This window comes from Acomys minous (assembly GCF_964271855.1).
Source record: "Acomys minous genome assembly, chromosome: 8".
Lineage (NCBI taxonomy): Eukaryota > Metazoa > Chordata > Mammalia > Rodentia > Muridae > Acomys > Acomys minous.
The window spans coordinates 122,862,676-122,885,060 of NC_140489.1; the positions used below are offsets into that span (position 1 = coordinate 122,862,676).

At 37.9% G+C, this 22,385-nt stretch overlaps 1 protein-coding gene across 32 annotated transcripts in view; it reads right to left on the bottom strand.

Moving 5' to 3' along the window:
- NRXN1 (neurexin 1) overlaps positions 1 to 22,385 on the bottom strand; it is a 1,076,640-nt gene that overhangs the window by 661,328 nt on the left and 392,927 nt on the right. For 15 of the 32 annotated variants that reach the window (XM_084793834.1, XM_084793835.1, XM_084793820.1 and 12 more), the window contains 2 exons: positions 11,309 to 11,610; positions 8,020 to 8,181 (listed from right to left, as the gene is read on the bottom strand). In XM_084793834.1, the coding sequence (XP_084649960.1) occupies positions 8,020 to 8,181; positions 11,309 to 11,610 (464 nt within the window). Of the gene's footprint in view, positions 1 to 8,019; positions 8,182 to 9,186; positions 9,232 to 11,308; positions 11,611 to 17,231; positions 17,254 to 22,385 lie in introns of those variants that run through there. The other 17 variants (XM_084793840.1, XM_084793855.1, XM_084793827.1 and 14 more) reach the window with 3 other exon arrangements.

Consider the following 22,385-nt stretch of genomic DNA (forward strand, 5'->3'; position numbering starts at 1 on the left):
GAGTTCAATCTCAAAGAGAGAGTCTCTGGAAGGATGCCTGGTTTCTGCCCCAATTGTTTCTTCCCCTGGCATTTAAGGATACAAGTTAACTCACTCTGAAACATTCCAGCACAATGCTTCATAAAAGCCCAGAAAACACAGGCAAGTGTCTTTCCTGTACATTCATCTTAGTATGTGTGGCTACATGGGACAGAGACACATGTCAAGCTTTATGAGCTATGTAAACCCCTAGATAAGGAAGACGTGTGCCTGCCCTTTGCTCCCTTCCCTACAAAAATTCCCATGACTCTCATTGCACTTATCATCAAGTTTATGAAAACCCTGTAAAGAAAAGACATGAGAGAGAACTTGATTATAAGAAGAACACAGAATTGCATCTAAGACCAAGGATCCTGTGTTGGGTACCTTGGCTTCTAACTTTAGCCATTTAGTGATTGGATTCTCCTAGGTCAGTTATCTGACATATAAAGGCACCATGTCTTCCTTAGGCTGATAGGGACAGTATTAGTGTATAACCACTGTCACACTGGAGTGTGACCTAAGATCTGCAAAGAATACAAGAAGCACCAAAAAATGAGTGGATACTTGTGTTTGATTTCACATGATAATGTTTGTACTAAAGGAAAAAAACATCAGAAACATACTTTTTTTTTCTCTCATAAATGCTGGTGTGCAGGAAATAATGAATATCAAAGGATTACACTAGATTTTACTATCTTATTTTGAAAGTAAATTATAGATTTACGTGTCCTTTATGTCTTCAGAAACATTACTGGTAGAATACTCATGAGATATTATATAGTATATGAAATAAACACCTAAGTGCTTGATATATGCCTGTATTTGCACTGGAATTTGCTGGAGCTCAGTGCTTGATATATGACTGCGTTTGCTGTGGAATTCACAGGAGTTCTCAGTCCTCATCTGTGACTTTGGGAATCAGACGCAACATACTTATTTGTAAAATTCTTTTATAGTCCCACAAACATTTACTTAAACTTTATAGTAAAACAAAATGAAATGAAAGTGCTATAGTCTGTGCTTAAAATTACATGGAGAAAACTTGGTTTTAGTACTGTAAATATGGTGCAAGCCAATTTAGTTACCCTCTGAGCTAAACTAGACTCTCTGAGTCAGTAACAGAATCTTGGTTCCTGGAAAGCAGCCCAAAGTCACTCGAGAGAGACCTTCTCCTCTCAGATAGATGAGCATGGAGGGACTTTAGCCTGAGTACACACTTCAGTTATGTAAGAAGACATTTGATCCATTAACTCATTCCTCCCAGGTGAACCACTAACGACATCTTCTGAACATCTGATCGAGCATGCAAACACTACCTATGGAAAGGAATCTGTAGCTAGGATGACAGTATATTAGCCTGGCCAAGCATGAGTCTCCATTAACCTTTCTCTATATTTTCCTATAAGCAATTAATCTTGCATGCATTAGCAACAAATCTTGAAATCAGTCATTTAACACATATTATCCAAATTGACAACATATTTTAAAAATTCATATGGTAACAGATTCCACAGAAATATATGATATGTGTGAGAAATTTCTAGAAACGTTTAGAGATGCAAAGAGCAACCCTTTTCTGCAAGGTCAGTAAAACCATGTGAGGGTCAGTATAAATGAGTGGTAAAATAGTCCCAGCCAACATACAGAAAATAAGAATGACAGAAGAATGCCTATAAGGTGGGATCCTCCCTTTATCCGTGTGGTTGAAGACATCACCAAATAGCCCTTTATCCTCCAAGTTCCTGTATCGTCAATTTCTCTACCAGGTCACAAAAAGAACCTTATTTCAGAATAGGAAAAAAAAAACCTATAATTCAAAATCTGTAGTGGATTTTTCCTCTTATACACAGTGGTATGCATCTCTACAAAGGAAGGCTACTGAAAAGAGGGAATTAGATCAGCAAGGCTAACTGTGAACAGAAATAAAACTTTACTATTTTAGGACATCCTCCATTGTCTAAATGAAAGAAGAACTAAGGGGCCTCTGCATAAAGAAAACACTTCCCTCTAAGAGTGGTGCAGTGTTAGAACAAGGGTGTGGTCTCTGCATTATTCAGAGGAGAGATACACACGCGTGCGCGCGCACGCACACACACATACACACACACACACACACACACACACACACACACACACACACAAACGTCATTCAGGAATCGACCATTTTCTTTGTACACAGTGAGGAGAAATTCTTTGATAAAGCAGGATATTTCCTGTGCCTCTCCCACCTTAGAACCTCTTACAGATGTCTAGTGATAAATGTCTCTACGTGTAATTAAAGGCTGAGCTGACCTAATTAGGTTGATGAAATTTTCAGTAGGGATTTAATTCCCTCTAGCAGCTCACTCAATTTTTTTCCTCTCAAGAATCTTTCCTCGGGCTCATTCCAAGCCGTTCTTAGAGGCAGCATTTTAAATGACCTCACACAGACACAGTCTCCACTGCGGCAACTGATTAGAAAACCTCCAGTAGGCACATATGTCTGAAAACACACTTCAGATAAAGCCTTCTACAGTGTTTTATTCACACACACAATCCTTTCCTCCTTCTTTAGTTTCCTTTTCCAACCATGCTCAGTAATATCCATGCTGCAGGAGAGAAACGGGTGTTTCTGAATGTTTTGTTGACACAAAGAAATTATAAAAAGCAAAATACAGAAGGAGTTAAGGCCAGATACGGTTAAAGGGAAAAGCACCACTTTCACCACTGGATACTTACTATTCAAGCTTGCATGCTCAAAACATTGGAGCAAAACATGTTTCAGTGAGATTTTCACCAATCTCTGGAAGCTGAAAAGCTGATTCTAATGAGCACTTTAGGACTAAGCTACAGTACTTGTATTCAAGGAAATGCTTTTCAAGTGCTCAAGGATAGGTGGGTGGGCTGGAGGTTCCTAAATGGACCTCAACCATCTCATTCAGGGGCCAAGTCCTTTTTCCTCTGGGTTCTCAAGCCTTTTCCTATTGGTACCAGTTACTCCAAAACATTCCAATAGAAAAATAAGTTTAAAATTATCAAACACTGTTAGGAAATATATTTTAGCTTTTACATGATGCTTCCAAAATGCAAGAAACATAAATAAGCATTCCTGCCAAAGAAGAATTTGTCATGTTTTGGATATAGTAAGACTTCACAGTGTTTTCCCGAGGGCCAAGTCTGATTTTATAGCAATGAGCTGGGTATAATGCTAACTCATTGTTTACAATTTCTCTTTGCCTTTCCTAAAACTTAAGTGTGTGAAAGTCATCTTCTCCAAAGACTTTTTGAACTGTTTGTGACTAAGTTTAAATATTGAACAAAAATTATTTTCTCTGCTGCCTGTTCAAGATTTCTTCTCATTTTAAACAGACTAGTATTTAACACATCATTATTTTATTTTGAAAGGCTATGGTCACTTTAACGAATTAACTTTCTTATGGTTCAATGGCTGAAAGTGCTCTCAGGTCTCATTTACCATTATAAATGTCACAGAAAGGCCAAGATGTCGCTAAAGAAAATTAAACTATAGACTGCTTCAATATGTTGAGAAAGTTTTACTTTAATTTTCATAAAATGATATAAATTAGTAAATATAGTAGGGTATTTCTAGTTTTATAAGGATCGTTGATCACATGTGATGCCATCATGCTCCATTCATGTGTGATTCGTCTGAATGCTGGGTGTTGATCCTGTGTGATCCCTTCATTGTTCCCCAAAATTGCCTCCTCCATATGTACATCTCAACTTTCAAAACAGTGAGATTTAGAGAGTGATTGTCATGACTATTCCTACCCCAAATGACCTATGTGGCTTCAGACTAGGTGACCTTAGATTCCCCTACAGGAGTGACTATCCTAAGGGGTATTATATCCTGGACTGAAAATAAAAATATAATAAGCAAATAATTGAAGTTGTAATTAAGGCATCAGCCTGTAATATGCTATAGGCTAGGAAGTCTAAGCCAGGATTTAGGGAAACAAACAAGAGAATGAACATTGGCTTATTCCTCTCTGTTCACAAACTACAAAGCTGACCTTCCTAAAGAAAGGTGACTTAGCTCAAAGTCCGTGGTGCCTTTTTCACTACTTCATTTCAGAAATAGGAAAAACAGGATATTATAAATGACGATACAGATGTAGGTAGAAGCTACGAACCATCAAGCGCCATCCAGTGAACCATATTTAATTGAGAAGATGATTGTGTCTATAACCTTCCAACCTCTAGTGTGCTGGAAGGAAAACATGAAGCACATCACACGAAGCTGCAAAACCTCACAGCACTTGCTCCAAGCAAATTACTCAGGATGTGTAAAACAGAAAGGTAGGATGTGCCCACTCAGTAAGCAGGAAAGACTTATGAACAGAGAGTGAATCCGATTGTAAACACTTCCTGCCTTCTAGCTAAGGGACACTTGAAAGGCCATGTGCCTTTACTTTTTTTCCTTTTGTCATATTGTTTATGGTTGTATTATCAATATAAAAATATGAAATTGAGATATATCAATGTATGCACATTTATACACTAGAGATGTTGGCTTGAAGAACGGCTTAAGCTAAAAGCTTTTTTTCTTTTTTTATTTATTTTTTAAATATATTTTTTATTAATTTGTTCATATTACATCTTGATTGTTAGCCCTTCCCCTGTTTCCTCTCATTCTTTCCTCCCTCCCACTTCCCCCCTTCTCCCCTCCCCTATGTCTGTGATTGAGGGAGACCTCCTCCCCTATCTATGCTCTTAGAATATCGAGTCTCTTCTTGGTAACGTGCTATCCTTCCTCTGAGTGCCGCCAGGCCTTCCCATCCAGGGGACATGGTCAGAAAAGGGGCACAAGATTTCACATGTTGGCGAGGATGTGGAGAGAGAGGAACACTCCTTCATTGCTGGTGGGAATGCAAACTAGTACAACCACTTTGGAAAGCTATCTGACGTTTTCTCAGAAAAATGGGAATAGGGCTTCCTCAAGACCCAGCTATCCCACTCCTTGGAATATACCCAGAAAATGCCCTAACACACAACAGGGACATATGCTCAACCATGTTCATAGCTGCTTTATACATAATAGCCAGAACATGGAAACAGCCTAAGTGTCCCTCAGTAGAAGAATGGACTAAGAAACTGTGGTATATTTACACTATGGAGTACTACTCAGCTATTAAAACCAAGGAATTCCCAAAATTTGTGGACAAATGGATTGATCTAGAAATTATCATAATGAGTGAGTTAACCCAGAAGCAAAAAGAGACAAACGGTACATACTCACTTATATCAAAACACTAGTCCAAGGGATACGTCCCATGAAAAACTTTACTTACCAAGAAAGTGGGTCAGAAGAGAGGACATCCTATTGAGACTTTGGGCAAGAGTAGCATGGAAGAATGGGGAAATAGCAGGACCCACAGGGTCCTGGAAACTTACAAGAAGAACTTTATGACAGGCAGATCTGGGTCCTGGGGTCCTCGTCAAACTAAGGCACCAGCCAAGGAGAATATAGGCAGTAAACTTCGAACCCCTACCAAGACCTAGCCGACGAACATGATATTCTCCACCGTTGAGTGGAGAGTGAGATCTGACTCTCACTGGAAATACAGGAAATCTGGTGCCCCTTTTTTTTTTTCTAAAAGCTTTCTATGAGAAGAAAGTTCACTACAGCTTCCCATATACAAAAATATGCTTCCTCATCGGAGAACTGGCAGAAGGCCATATGTCTCATAGGAACCCAATATCTCAGACATCCTCATTTTTCATAGATGGACAAAGATGCCCTTTAGCTAGATTTACATTCCTGCTAAAGATCCTTGGATTCTGGACCTTTTTCCAGTTTAACACTGGTCTCATTTGTAGATAAAGCATGTCGTATGGCTGACTGCCTAATGGAGATGAACACCACACCTTGGAGTGAGTAACCAGAAACTGGCCTTAGGAATATACTCATGAAATGAAAGTATGCAGTGCCTGCCTCTTACCAATCTGGATTATGTTACCTATCTTCTTCCTGTCCAAACCATAGGGAATCCAGGCTCTACAGTTTGCCTTGGCCACTGGAACTCACGCTCTGCTTAGCCTCTTCTCAAGTCAATGTGCACTACAGCCATACATTCAAATGCCCCATCACGCATTTCCAAAACTTGCATCTGCTTTTAATGAAGTTGGGAGTTTAATGTCAGCAGCCTATCAAACATTGCAGGGCATGGTGAAATATGCTGATTACCAGGAGAAAGGACTGCGACATTAAGATTCAGGTTTAAGTACATAAGTGCTGTGGTTCTTCCCACAGTAACTTACCTGTTCTGAACTTCAATCTCTTTGTTTGAAAAGTAAAAACAAGAAAACCACAGAGTATATTGCGAGGATGAATGATGTGCTTTAGGACAGTGCTAAACACAAAGGACTTTAAAATTTTTAATACTCTTTTATCCTAATGATAATTATTATTTTGTTAGATTTTTTATTGCCTATGGAGCTTAGCACAGACCCTAAGGCATGTTATATATTTTCAGATTGTAATATTCACTCTCTTAGAGGCAGTACCCCTCACTGGAAGTATGGACCCATTCTGCCCTTAACAATTGCACGCCCTTGTTATAACAGTTCTGAATTCCCCTTGGCGCTGTTTCTCTCTGTTTTTATCTGTCATCCCTGTCTCTCTGTCTCTGTCTCTGTCTCTGTCTCTGTCTCTGTCTCTCTCCCTCTCTCTCTCTCTCTCTCTCTCTCTCTCTCTCTCTCTCTCTCTCCCTCTCTCTCTCTCCCTCTCTCTCTCTCCCTCTCTCTCTCTCCCTCTCTCTCTCCCTCTCTCTCTCTCCCTCTCTCTCTCTCTCTTTCTCTCTCTCTCTCTCTCTCCCTCTCTCTCTCCCTCTCTCTCTCTCTCTTTCTCTCTCTCTCTCTCTCTCTCTCTCTCTCACACACACACACACACACACACACACGCGCGCACACACACATGCACACTAACACCACTGTTAAATAGCTATAATAGTTGGAAGACAAGTAATGGTGATTTAGCACTTAACAGTGACTTTTTCACTGTTGATTGAAGGATAACTATTAAATAAAAATAATTCTATTAAGTTTATATACTTATATTTTCTTTAAATAAAACAAACTACAGCACTGCTTGCCAGTAGCAGTTGTTATGCCTAAATACCTAGTAAGTTGATAATTACGCCACTTTAGATTTTAGGAGTCTACATTGAGTCATTATCACAATACAAGAAGGGGAGAAGTTTAGGTTTCAAAACAAGAAAAAAATTTATGGTGACTGCAAAGATTTTTTTAAAGTGAACTCTCATGGAATATAAAATTGAAATTCAAGGCCCTTCTGGTATTTCCCCCACAAATTGCAATCTTATAAAAATTTACAGCAGACACTGACAGCTGAGAATAGAGGCTGAAATTGCTCTCCTAAGTTGTGATATTCCTCAGGTAAATATCTTGTCAACTTACCAGATCAAAAGGACACAGCTCTCGCACCTTCAGGACACAATTAAAATACAGCAATAGAATTGGTTCACTATGCACTTTCGTTTTGGTTTTTTGTTTTGGCTTTACTAATGTATGTTGTAGCCTTTCCTTTTGTAGCCTATTTTTTTCTTTCTTTCTTTTCTTTCTTTCTTTCTTTCTTTCTTTCTTTCTTTCTTTCTTTCTTTTTCTTTCTTTAAATCCCAAACAAATCACCACAGTATACATATTACCCCAGACAGTTAGATGGAAAGAAACATTTTGCTCCCAGTGCAGCTTTAGACCCTAATCTCTTTTTCTTTGATGTCCTCCTATAGCTGATAGAAAGCTGTCCAGGAAAATGTCCAGTATGAGAAGCAGAGCTTCATTCCTCAGCATAGCATGTGAGCTGCCCTCTAACACACACACCCCTCCCATGCCACTCTGCATAAGCAACATCAGGCTGAATTTAAGGTTGTGCCGTTCACTTGGGAAATATCAGATCTGCAGTTAAACAAGCTCTGGGTCCAGATCTGCAAAGATGAGCTTGTGCGTTAAGAATGGTTCCATGACAGCAATATTTACCTCTTTGAGACAGCCCATGAAGTTGTTACTGACTGGTGACCCTGGCAGGTCGGCTGTGCTGGGGCTGCCTCCAACATAGAAAAAGTCATCAGACCCCAGCATGGTGTAATCTTCTTGCGTGTAGCCCGTTGTGGTAAGAATCCCATCCACTGATATTGTCACCTAGATAACAAAGCACAGGGAAAGGACACGCTATACTCAGACCTACATGCTGTAATCCTGGGATATGCCTGTTTTGTGTTTTGTTTTATTTTATTTTATTATTTTTTGTTTGTTTTGCTTTTTTTTTTCTGTTTGTTTAGTTTTCAGTTTTAGCCCTATGGCGGAACCCATTTTCATGTCTGTTTGAGGTTTATTCTTGGATTCTATTCAGCTAGCCCTGAGAGATCTAAACTAGTTAGAGCGTTAACTGATCATTGAACTAGTGTCAGCATCATCCCTGCTGCAACTCAAAAGTTATTGAGCAGACACAAAAATGGTGTTAGTAAAATGCCTCCTAGGTTAGTTTTGCTGGTGTACATATTAGTAAAGTTTAGTCGTCTGTTATTCACTAATCACAACGTGCACCTTGTTAACGGAAAAGGCGCAAGCTATTTCCAGCAACATCACTGTTTGCACTATTGAGCAGCAATTGTTGAGCATGCAAGTGCCTGAGGCATGCTGAGGGAAGACGAGGCGCAAAACAACCAGTGAAGCAGCACTTTGATGCGCATGCGGGAGGTACAGGACGTTCAGAAAGTAAAGGAAAGAAGACGGGGAGAACCAAAGAGGAAAGATAACTGCTCAGTGATGACGTAAAGATGAGTGGGTGTGGCATCTCCAGCATTCCCAAACCAAGTTTCCATGCCATGCATCATGAATGGTTAGAGACTGGCTGAGCCTGCGGTCACTCGGGCCAGCCACCATTTTCTTATCTCGTGTTAACCACAGCTGGATGCAAAAAAACGTTCGAAACGTTAACGATGCCCCTACAGGTGAGTTCGAAAACAGAAGTTGACAGGAACAGGTAAAAAATAAGAAAGTCAACAACAGATGAAAAGAAGGAGGTCAAGGTAAGCAGAAGAGTACCAACCGCAGTTCCTCTTTTGTTAATGATGTCTACAGTTAAAAGAAAGAAAGAAAACACACGGCAAACCCAAAATAAGAAACAATTAGAATGATATCTACCGAACAATGTAGTTTGTTTACCATAGCGTGTCCAATGCCTGAGTGCTTTGTGGAGAAGGGGGGAGAAAGGAAATTAAAAACTGTGAACAGAATAACGATCGTTACTTAAAAAATATGATGGTCTCTACCATGTTAGTACATTTTTTTGATTCAGGTAACGGTTAGTAGAATGAAACATTCCATGAATGACATGTTAGTTATTAAGCATGTTAGTAACATAGAAAAAGGGCAAAAAAATTTTACAAGAAAAAAGCAGACTAACAAATAGGCCTCCCACAGAGGAGACAGTCTTTTCCTGCCCTTGTTCACCTCTTCCTACTAGACAGAAACAGACACATGGCAGTGTTCCCTTTGTTTTCCTGAGGACAACTGAAAGCCATTGGAAACATCTGCAAGGGATCCATTCGAAGGGCTCAAGCCCATCAGCTGGCCATTGTCACCTTAGGCCCATCATAGCCTCCCTCACACACCCACACCCAGCCCCAGCAAATTAGTAGGAATCAGTTGGCATTGCCCTAGTACTCAATTTTACAGCATACAAGGACTCCTCCTCAACTCCAAAACTTCCTTCGGTCATATTGATGGACTTTAGGGTCACAGTATACTGCAATGAAACAGAGCAGAGATCCTGACACACAGAATGAGTAAAATGGACTGCTGGGTAATCTGTCCTGCCACACATGCACCCTGGCTGCAACAAACTTCTGTTTCCTTGGAGCTACAAATTCGCAACTTGCTTTGTAACGTGAGCAAAGGCAAATCTAGAAAGTGGGCTCTTCAAGGACCCCCCTTCCTTCTGTGCTTCTCTCAGATGAGCCTCAGTCTCTTGGTGAGTATGTGAGAGAAAAAAATGAAAACAGAAAACCAAAGAGACAGACTTACAGTAAACCGATGGTCTATAACTAACTACGCCTCCCAAAGCAGTGGGAAGCATGTGGCTCCTCTGAGAGCCTCTGAAGACTCTTGGAATCTTTTAAGTTTTGCTTGTCTGCCTCAATGAGACTAAATCTCCATGCCTAAGCCACTTTTTGCTTTTCTAGCTCTGATAGCTAAAGCCTCTCAGAAGCAGGAAGGAAAGGGTTAGTTACAAGCTCAGAAACAGAGGGCCATTTTAGTAAAAGGAAACCAGAGACAGTCGGTCACTCTTCAACTGTTCAGAGAAACAACAAATACGTTAAGGATATTAGTTTGAGGTTAGCATTTACCATTCAAACTCAGTCACTGCCAACAATTAAGAAAATGATACATCATAATGTAAAAGTTCATATAAGCAAAACTCATAATAATCAAAATGTGAGAATAATTTAGTAGGCTTTGGGCATATACTGTAATATGTCTCATTAAAAATGTACAGTATATGTAGACCCATAGCTTCAGTAAAAAAATGGGTATTTTTTTCAGTTTATAGGCTTTTGTAAGAATTTAAATATATACATATATATTTTCCAATAGAAGTGGGCACCTGCAGATACAGTGGCTTTCTATATCACTTAGAGTTTAAGTTCAAGTATCTGTGCTAAATCAAAAACATGCCCATAAACAAAATTTCAGAATATAGGTTACACACAACATTGAACTTTTCCCCTTGGGAACATTTTACGTTCTCATTTTGGGGTTGGAAAGAGGAGTAAATAGGGATTGCTGCAATCCCAAGTGATCCCCAAAAAAAGGTATTTTTTAACTACAAAAAGGTAACTGATTCAATGACTCCAATGTGAATGCTTCCAAATGACCACTATGGAAACTATATTTTTAAATCAAACAAACAAAAAACCAAAACCACAACAAAATCACACAGATTACAGGAAGGGCAGGTCGCAGGGGTATCCTTGCAGCCCTCTGGAAAATAGTCATATGTCACTGTATTAAAATAGCCTTTGGGCCCCCAGAACTTTCTAGATATGCCCCTGCTCAAGTATGGCAGGAAGATTCTTTTCAGAAGAAAAAGCTAATCTGAGGAGACCTGTATCATGTGGTTAGGGTTCCCAAGTAGCACACACACAGCTGTAGGTACCACAGGCACAGCTGTAGGGACCACACACGCAGCCACAGCTGTAAGTACCACAGGCACAGCTGTAGTGAGAAACAAAGGCAGTTACTGTTGTATCCACTGCGTGGTTACCTGACGCAGATTCCTGGTGACTTTCACATCATGCCAGGCATTATCATTAAACTTTCCATTCACGGGCTCCACTAGTGCTTCAAAGGCCCCTGATCCCAAATTAATGACCAGAGAGACAGCTCCATTTTTCAAGGCCAGATTGACATAATCAGCTGATTTCCCTGTGTGTAGCATCAGTCCATTCCTCTGAAGCGTTTTAAAGGACAGAGTTATTTCGTCGCTGCTGCTTTGAATGGGGTTTTGAGACAAGTCGTAGCAGAAGTATTCAGATCCCTTGAAGGTGGCAATATACTCTTCTTTTCCTAGAGGAAAACAGATATATGCATGTGTAAGTCTGTAAGTACACTACTCAAGCCAATAGACCTTAATAAAGGCAACAACTAACAACCTCTGCTTAGTAAACATTCAAGAAAATAAACCTTGTTAAAGCCTCACATGCTGCTCTAGGTGGCAGTATCCTTTATAAAAATACTTCAGGTACTGGACCATCAACTACAGTAGCTACAAATGACATTCCTGAAAATTCAATTAATTTTTAAGTATCACCACAAGAGCTCTGATCAGACAAGGCAGCCCTGTGTTATCCTTAGGGTATAAATCAGGTACCATAAACACATATTGGATGGGAGTCTCCTGATAACAATGGATTCCAATGTTTGCAGAGTTTGCACTATCCAACTGAGGAATTAGTTTGCAGTGAGATAGCTATATTCAAAGATCTTTCCCAATGATGATCCAAGTATTTTCATCACCGAAAGACCATACAATTGTGTTTTCGTAAGGGGGAAAAAAAGCAGGAAAGAAGAAATTTGGTCAGGGAGCAAATCTGAAAGGGAAAAATTCTGAAGAATATGAATATATTACCTCCCTTGGGAAGGGACGAGCTGTTATTTTAAAAAAGCCTGATAAAGTCAGTTGGATGGCCAACTCTTTCCCTGGTCTTACCAAGCAGATGGTTGGGCTGACTGCTCTGAGACTCGTAAAAGTTTCACAACATCATTGGAGCAGCATACAAATGAAGTCTCAACATTCTGAACATAGCTTAGTCTTTGGCATATTTAGAAGTCTCAATGTGGATCTCACCACATGCCAGACAGATCAAAAAGAAATGTGGACATTTGGACAGAGAAGCCTTCTCCCACCAGTAAGGCAACCAAAGAAGATGTTAAGCCAAATGTTCCCATGACTTCCTATGCAATGATGGTAATGAGTTGAAACACACGCAAACAATAAACAATGAAACAACAAAAATCTTAAACAAACAAATTTAAAAAACAACAGCAACAAAAAAGGCCTTCCGGTTAGAAATCAGCTTGTGATAAACTATAGTTAGAGAATTAGAAGTGCTATCAAGGAAAGAAACAAACAGAAAACTGTTTTCCTGGTAACACACCATCTCTATTATCGCGTTGGAATATTCAGAAACGAGAAGGAGTTTCGCTCTTCCGCTGGTAACAGAGTTTTTCCTCTCTGTTTTGATGTTCTGTTTTGTTCGAGACAGTCCTAAAGGGATTAGGCTGACCTCTTGCTGGCAGTCCTCCTGCCTCCTCCTGAGCACTAGGTTACAGGTATATGCCACAAAGCCTATTAAGGCAATACCATTGCAGGACTTCTGTCATTTAACTGAAGCCATAGAATCAGAGCTCATTTGTTTCAGCTCCTTAAAGACAGATGACCTGATATTCTTGAAGCAGCTACACAATGGTAGCATAGTAACTGGTCTTGTCAAAATCCTTAGCGACTATTGGTAAATAATTAGTGAGGTCTAGTATTCGTGGGATACTAGATATTCCAGATTAAGAAGTTGCCCTATTTCATGCATATACAAGTAACTGAGCATCTCCCAAGTGTTAGATCCAGCACTGTTTTTTTTTTCAGTGATGTACAATGAATCATTTCTGTGTCAGAATGAGTAGGGTGCAGATATCTGAGGCTCAGAAGTGTTTACTTTGGCAACTACTTCAATATTGGGCACCATAAAAATATGTGTTTAGATTTTGCTTTGAGAATTTGGTAACTGTCATGTTATTGAAGAAAATTATACAAATTTTGAAAACTTTCAGTATCTGAAAAGATTAGTGATCCAGATCCTACAGGACTGCTGTGAGTCTATAAGGGCAAAGTCATAGAGAGCATCTATCTGGAGACGGTGGAAAATGGTACATGTCTTCCCCATTGCCACCCCAGGGGAAAAAGTGGGACAAATAATTTAAGGCCTATGGCACATTCAATTTTAAAAGGGAAACTGTTCTCTTTAAGATCAGAACTGGGGCAGGGGTTCTGATTATCAGCACCTCCATTAAGTACCACATTGAAAATCACAGCTTGTACTGTGAACAAGAAAAGCATGTGAACATTGAAAAGATTCCAGTTGAGGACAATGAAGTCATATTAGCAAATTATAGTTGTGTAATTTGAAAGACAAAAATGACCCATGGAAGTGATTTATTTTGGTAATATATCTTAGAACTGCCACAGTGTTCTATATAAGCTCAGGAACCACCATTGTTTTTTAACAAACTTAAAGAAATCTATAAGTTCAGTTAAAAAAATCAACCAAACTCCCAATATATTTGTAAACTTATGTAAGAAGTTGATTTTTCAAATTCTACAGGAAAACCAAAGTAGCCCAAATTACCAAGATATGCCAGAGAATGAGATGTGACAATGTGCTTGTGTAGTTGTAGGCATCCATAAAAAATTCATGTTATTTAAGGGAATGGATTGAGAGAGACAGAAAATAGAGATAAACAGTATAACTCTAGCTCTACATATATATTGAAATGATTTATGTTGTTAGGCATTTCAGGTAAAGAGGAACAACAGTACCATTAGTTGAGAAATAGTCCTGGGATATCTAGTTATTTAAACAAAATGGAACAAGTCAACTCTAGCTGGTCTAAGGCTAAAATTAGGATGAGAAATCTAAAAAAAAAAAAAAAAAGTATGTAAAGTTCCATACAGATGGAGTAACATGTTGATTAATCTAAACTAAAATAACAAAATTTGTTTATCAATAATACCACAAAAGTGCAAGAAACTACATAAAAATCTATGAAAAATATTTAATTTCATATCAGTTACACAGAATTGCAATACAGCATCCAGTATGCTTTCTAATAAATCACCCTCCAGGGGAAGTGATCAATGAGTGGGCAACTGGGTCCATGTCAGAAGCAGCCCCTATTTCCCATATTATGGCATTCACATGAAGACTGTGTTGCCTGTGGACTACATCTCAGCAGGGGGCCCCATCCATGCATAGTCCTACTGTTGAGAAGGTTGATGAGATGAAAACTGGCCAACTGTAACGACTCCCATTGAGACTACAATCCTATGGGAATTTTTTCTTTTTTTAAATTAATTCATTCATATTACATCTCAATACTTATCACATCCCTTGTATCCTCCCATTCCTCCCTCCCTCCTGCTTTCCCACTACTCCCCTCCCCTATGACTGTGACTGAGGGGGACTTCCTTTTCCTGTATATACTCATAGAGTATCAAGTCTCTTCTTGGTAGCCTGCCATCCTTCCTCTGAGTGCCACCAGGCCTCCTGATCAAGGGGACATGGTCAAATATGGGGCACCAGAGTTCATGTGAAAGTCAGTTCCCACTCCCCACTCAACTGTGGAGTGGGGCAGAGGGGAGGACATTCTATCGGGACTTTAGGTGAGAGAAGCATGGGATAATGGGGAAATAGAAGGATCCAGAGGGTCCTAGAAACCTACAAGAAGAACATTATGATGGGCAGATCTGGGCCCAGGGATCCTGGTCAAACTATAGCACCAGCCAAGGACAATACGTGCAGTAAACATTGAACCCCAACCCATATCTAGCCAATGAACTTACTTTTATGAAGTAACTTTTCTAATAATTTACAGCCCTACTCATCACTCCGAATATGTCTCTGAACTGAAGATGATTTAGAAGGACTTTTCTAACTCCACACTTCCATATACATTCCTAAGAAAATAAAATTTGTAGGATCTGAATGACTGTCCATGTTATGAGACACACAGTAGCAGAAGGCTAGAACCTAGTCACAATGCTACAACCCCAGTCATTGTATGATGACGCCATGTCACTAGTGGAAAGGAGTAGTGAGTAGCATTCATAGGTGATAGAAAGTCACAGTAATAGTTTTGTGACAGCATCTTGATAGTAAGAGCTAACTGTTTAAGAATGGGGGAAGTGTATATCAGATTCCATGTAAGTACCTAAATAAAGTTCTTGGACTTTAAGAGGCAATTGCATTACAGAGACCTGATGTCTTTCCAAGCTATCCAACAGCTAAGAGAATATGTAGTCTCAGGTTGATTCTGTATGGTATAATATAGACAAGTCTAAGAATGATAATGTGAACAAACCAACAGTTATGTAACACCAGACACAAAGGGCAATGGGTCTCTAGTTCTATGCCGAAAAACGTTTAAAGTTGTATTCTCTGCTATTATAAGTTAAGGCAATAGCTCTCCTTAGTGGAATTGGTGAAGGTCTGCTCCTAACAAGGGGTTGGTTGTAGTAAGCAAAAATTCATTTCCTTAGGCTTAGGATTGTGCCATTCTTGGTAAGTGCATTGCTTTCAATATAACTTTAAGTCATCTCGATGCCTGAGCACAAATTAAATTGTTCTAACCAAACATTTTCTTATTGGAGAGAAGTGGTTCATCAGTTAAGAGCACTTGCTAGTCTTCCTAGGGACCTGGGTTTGGTTCCCAGTAGCCACATCAGGCAGCTTACAACCGCCTGTAACTACAGTGTCAGGGAATAAAACATCCCCTGCCTGCATCTGAGGGCAGCTACATACATGCAATACATAGGAAGAAATCACACATATAAATAAAAATGATTGAAAATTAAAAATAAAACATTTTCTTTGCTAACAGAATGATATAATAAATATGTTGCACATATTAATGGTAAAGTATTAATAAAACAAAAACAATAGCAATATTTTAATAGTCACATTTAAAAACACCTTTCAGCATATACTAATAAACATAATTATATTTTTTCTTCAAAGCAAGGATATAAGGTTTATCAAAGAATATAATGTGTATAAATATAATGTTAACTGATATTAAGATGAAGATAGACTACCACTAATTATAGACATGTTATAGATTGAGGTCCAGCAATTTGAAAAAACAGTAAGCTGGTTATAAGCATGAAGCATTTATCTAAGAGCTTTGTTAATTTGTTTCATGTTATGAAAAGTTAGAAGGAGAGTCCTAAGAGAGTCCCACTAGATTTGAATACTATCCTATTTTTAAAAATTCAAATAAAAAGCCAGGCACGGTGGCACATGCTTATAATCCCAGCACTCAGGGAGGCAGAGGTAGATGGATCTCTGAGTTCATGGCCAGCCTGATCTACAAAGTGAGTCTAGGACGGCCAAGGCTAAACAATGAAACCCTGTCTCAAACAAAACAAAACAAAAAACAATTAAATGAGAATAAATAACTATTGGTCTTCTAATTTCCTGAAGTAAAGTTCTATAGAAGAATTAGAATTCTATATGTTCTTGATTGTTTAATTTATACAAAGTTAAATTTGCTGGAATAAACCTGAGTGCTCATGTAAGCCACCCAAGCAAATCTGGGGTAGTAATAGAAACTATAGATGGTCAGCTACAGCATGCTGAAACAACAGACTACATTTCTTGTTGAAGAGACAGAAAATGAACCAATGACATGAATAAGACACGAAGAAACTGTACTCTGGATAGCACCTAGTAGGTGAGCAGTTCTGTGCTCAGCACTGGCGAGTCAGGCTGTTCTCAGAACTCTCGCCATAAGGTGGAATATCTCTGCATCTCCTGAAATGATAAAATGCTTCTATATTAAATCCCTAAATATGTTTTAAACTCCTAAAGAAAGATCTGGATGGGGGGGGGGGGTATGATAGCATCTTCACATACCAGGCATCACATACTTTAGACCAATGACATCATTCTAACTGATAAAAAATTAGGTCTCAATGTGATGAAGATCTTCTTATGATTACCCATAAACAAAATTCTCATTTAGAAAGGCCTTACAGGTAAGCCACATTTTTAGCTGGGTGACAGGTTCAGCACACGATCCCTTTCAATGCAAAGAATCAATGATTCAACTGTTTAAGAGAAAGAAAATGGTTGGATGGCTTCACACATTCTCAGTAAAATTTTCTCAAAACAACATCTTTCTTATTTCCTGCATGGGGCATAATCTCAATTATTTGATCACAATCTTAATTATGATCACAAATATCAAGCTCTCTGAACTTCACTAAATAAGCAAATCTCTAAGCAAAGTATCTGGCATTTTAAGGCAAGAATGCATAGCGCTGAGCTCTACCCCCCACACTTGTACAAAGAATTGTCGGACTGCTTCCCTTGTGAAGAATCTGCTCTATACTATTGCTCCACATTATTTTTATGTAGTCCCAGCTTATATACATTTGCAAAGCTTTACTATTTCCCTATGATTCTAAGATTTCATTCAATACACACCAAAAACTAAAACAGTAAGTGCTAAAACAACTACTCACCAATGAAAATGTGATAGAAAAGACCTGCTTCATTTGTTTCTCTGTTTCCAAAGTCAAGTACACATGACTATCACAGCAAAAATATCCTTGACTGAACAAAAGCAATTACTTGCAGTTTATATTATTAAATTAAATAAGACTGCTTGTTTCAAAGAATAAAGATAAAATAAATCACAACCTAGAAATCTTTTGACTCTTGAAATCCATATCCAATTAAATCCACAGTTCCTAACTTAGCTGATAGAAAATAACATTTTATTTAGTACAGCCCTTTATAAAGTTAAGTTCAAATCATTATTATAAGGAAAATAACATTAATTTTAAAAAGAGTAGTTCATTCTTAGATTTTTGACTTAATACAATATTATAGAAAATGATATCGTTCCTAAATATAAAGTCTGAGGCTGACCTTTATTATTATATAGCAATAAGAAATACTTTACAAAATAATCAATCAGGTTTTTTTTACATTACATAAACCTTACAGCAACTAAAGAAGAAATAACAAAACTTTCATGAAATAATTCAAATGAAGACTCATTTTGAAAGTATACTTGAGAAAGTGAAATATCTAAGGTACAGAAGAGGCCAATATTAATATCAAGGCTCTCATTTGTTTATCAGGGTAAAAATCTCCAAAAGCAAAGTTATGGTTGCATTTCTAATTGGGAGAGAACCAGACTGAAAATTCTTGCTGAGTTGATTCCGCCTCAGACTCATCTTCAAGTGACAATATTATACTATGTAACTCTGTTATTCAAAACCAAAAAAATTGATTGCAGCTTATTTTTGAGCACAGTTTTAACAAAAAGGAAAAAAAATAGTTCAATACTCTGGCACAATGCACTTCAAATTCTATTTGGGAAAGTAACTTGACTGGTTAAGTAACGACAGTTACTGGAAACCAGACTGTCTTGAGGGATGACTGTCAGATTTACATGAATCCAGTGACATACAGAAAAAGTAAGGGGCAAGTACCCTACCATTCACAAAATATTCAGTACTGGAATGTTTGTCATTGGGTCCCATTTGCAGAATCTGCAGCATTTAAGACTCTAGTGTCTATATTCACACGGGATGAATAAAGGCTAAACAATAACCATAGCTTGATATGTATGCACTTTAAAATGATTCTGTGCAAGAAGTTATGAATTCTCTGGGTTTCAATCAATGATTACTTAAGGAAGAACTACATTTTGGAAATAAATTTATTCTTATAGGAGCTTTATCGGTATTCTTTGTACAGACAATTCTTCTTTTTGAGGGTAAATATAGAAAATATAATTTTAAGTAGGAAACCACATCATTGCTTAGAATAACACAGACTAGACTGTTTAAGCTTCAAAGAGTAGCCAATGAGTATGTTTCACTTCCCAAGAGCCAAAGTAATACTGCCTTTAGTTCTACATCTCTAATATCTGAATTATCCACATATTTTGCCAAACAGGAAACCACTTCAAATTATATAATTGGATTTTTAAAACACTGATACAAATAAAGGCATCATGCAAGGAATACACAGAGTAGATAACTTCACAGAGTGTGACTGTGGAACAGTATTAACTGAAATGAAGGTGTTCAAAAATGACCTCTTAGCTCTCACTATTTACCTTGGGGCCCAGAGAGTGTATCATTATTATATTTTTAAGACTGTGAGAAATTTAGTTTCAGGATGTCTGTCCAGCCATAGTCTACACTATGAGAAGATCCTACAATTGATTCTGATATAAGCGGTAGAGATTCCATTGTTAAATAGATTGTCACAGTGCTGCAGTGTAAGACAAAGCCATCATATGGCCTTACCAGATTTTTTATTAAAGAATAAACATTTAGTTCAATTACAGTGTATCTTTTGATCACAAGAAAATGAAACCCAGGGGGAAAATGCAGTCGCTACATCTGAGGAGTGTGTAAATATGTCAAATATCAATTGACTATGAATGTCAGCATAGTCCAAACTTCCAATCACTGAATAGAATGGCTGATTTCTTATTCTTGATGTGTTTCCTCCCTAGTCAATATTACAATAAAAATAGCATTGAGTTTGGAAACTATTTCTCTTCTAGAGAAATCTACAGGGTATATGTCAAGAGATGCTGCCTAGCAAGTCGTACTTGTTAGTGAACAGACTTTAAAAGCTCATGGAGTTGAGCATGTAGCTCTTTCTCAGAATATCTTTATTTTTATCTTTATTTATATACTACAACAGCTAAAAAAATTAAACATCCCCCACCCTCCCTCACATTCACCATGTACTCTAGATGTGAAAACAGACTGGCCTTGGCTGCCACATTTGCACTTGTGCTAATGTGAACTAGGAACATTGTAACATCTAAATGGAAGGAATGTACAGTTCTGAGTCAGGATTCATTAATTTAAAAGAAGATGGGCAACTCCTTAAAAGAGACAAAGCACTTATATTACATCGGCATCCTTGATATCTCCAGTAAAGAGGGCAGCTGACACGTGAGGGAAGTACAGTGAGAGACCATGCTGACTTAAGTAGAGATGTTATTTATGTTGCATTCATCACTCCACTTCTTGTGAGGTTTGACCAAGGTTCTGGGCTTTTGTTTCTGATTTATTGTTATCAGCTTGTTATGATAACGCAAATGATAAAGTGGCTTATAGTAAATCCAGTAATAAGCTAGAGATCTTGGACTATAGAATATCTTTTTTAAAATAAAGAAATCAGAATAGACCATGGAAATTTGTGGCATGAGTTTGATTTCAAAAGACAAGAAAAACTATTGCATCCAAACCTGACACATGCAAAGTACATAGTGCTGACTGACAGTAAGATCAGCTGTCACTGTTTATTTTACAACTTTAGTCTTGATACCAGTAATCAGGAGGCAATATTCTAAGTATTAGAAATTAACCAACAAACAAGACCTCAGGTTCTCCACTATCATGAAACTAGTAAGAAGGAGATGAGTAAAAGCGTACCATATTCTATACTTAGCATAAATATATTTCATGTGTGACAGTGACCTAGACATTGAAATGAGACCCACAAGTAGTCAGGAACTGCATGGGGGACTATTTCCAGGACCATCTACATTATCTACCTACTGCTTGATACTGGGGACCAGAAAGCATCCTTTGAGTAACACTGCATCTGTGAGGAGCACAACCTCACAAGACCTATGACTGCATATTTTCCCTCTGCTGGATCATCTCTTGGTGCTTAGGCGAGAAGTAGGGCATTGGACACAGGACCAGGATTAACTTATGATAGGTTTACTATCTTCCAGGAAATACTGAGGTAGAAAGCTGGATATGTGGGAACTTCTGCTTATAAAGGAGTATACTTAGATTCTTGTTTTCAGAACTTCACAACACTTCTATGAAGATAATATCCATTGAATATGCTTTGGCATACATTGCATCAAGCCTGGTATTTTGGTAGACAATTAATTACTGTGACTATTATAGATCGTTATTACTGCTAAAGTAATCACTTTTATTTAGAATACTGTTGAATAGTTTTTTAGAACAAACTTTTATCAGATCTTTTATTACCCTGAATATCACTATGTCCAACGTGCAAATTTAGAGACATTAATTCAGTCAATTAAGGTTAAATTCCAAAATGATTAGAAATATTAAGTAGAAGAAAGGAAAGCAAAACCATCGTGATTTAATTTGGCATTTTTGCTTTTTACGTACTTTTTTATATATTCAAGAGCAATCATCTATCTGAGAATGAGACTTGAACACTGATTTATCTAGCCCTCCTTCAGGTGAATGCTTTCAGTCACTCTACGTGGGCTCAATGGGTCTCATTGTCCTTACTAACAAGTCAACTTGTCTTGACTAAGTGATCACTGCGGTTTCTTTGCATTCTAAAACACTATGGCTCTACAGTGCTCTTGATTTATTGAGCCACTGTTCTTTCAATTCGTTCAATAAACATTTACTGAAGCCGAATCATGTGCCCAACAGTATTGCTTTCCTGCTGATAAAATCATGTAACATGCCAGGGGTAAAATATCTTTCTGATGGGTATTCCATTTAATAGAATCTTCCATGGCAACCTCTAACCCCACAGACTTTCGAAGCTAGCTCTTCTTTTATTTAATGAGGATGTAAAACTCAGAAAAGACAATACAGGAAGGTTTTCTTTTCAAACACAAGATTTATGATCAAGTCATTTGTCTTCCTCTGCTCAGATAGAGTACCTTCCATAGATTTTACTGAGGTTTCAGAAGATAAGTTTGATGGTTATTTTATTCCTCCAATATGAGGTACTTCTTCATATAAATGGAATTTTTATCTTTTAAAAAAGATATATTTGCAAAAAAAGTAATATTACTTGATAAGAGTTTATATGAATGAATCTGGGATTATAAACGCTTCTCCAATTAAATTATTATTTGTTATTATCAGTTGACCTATTTTCCTGAGAATAGGCCTCTGAATGTGAAGTAAGGAGCTCTGGGTTGAGTTCTTTATGTTTGGAGACATATACGTTAAGATTAAATGTAGTTGGGTGTGAGTTGGTTTCAGTGTAATCAAAATAGTCATTCAGTGAGGAAAC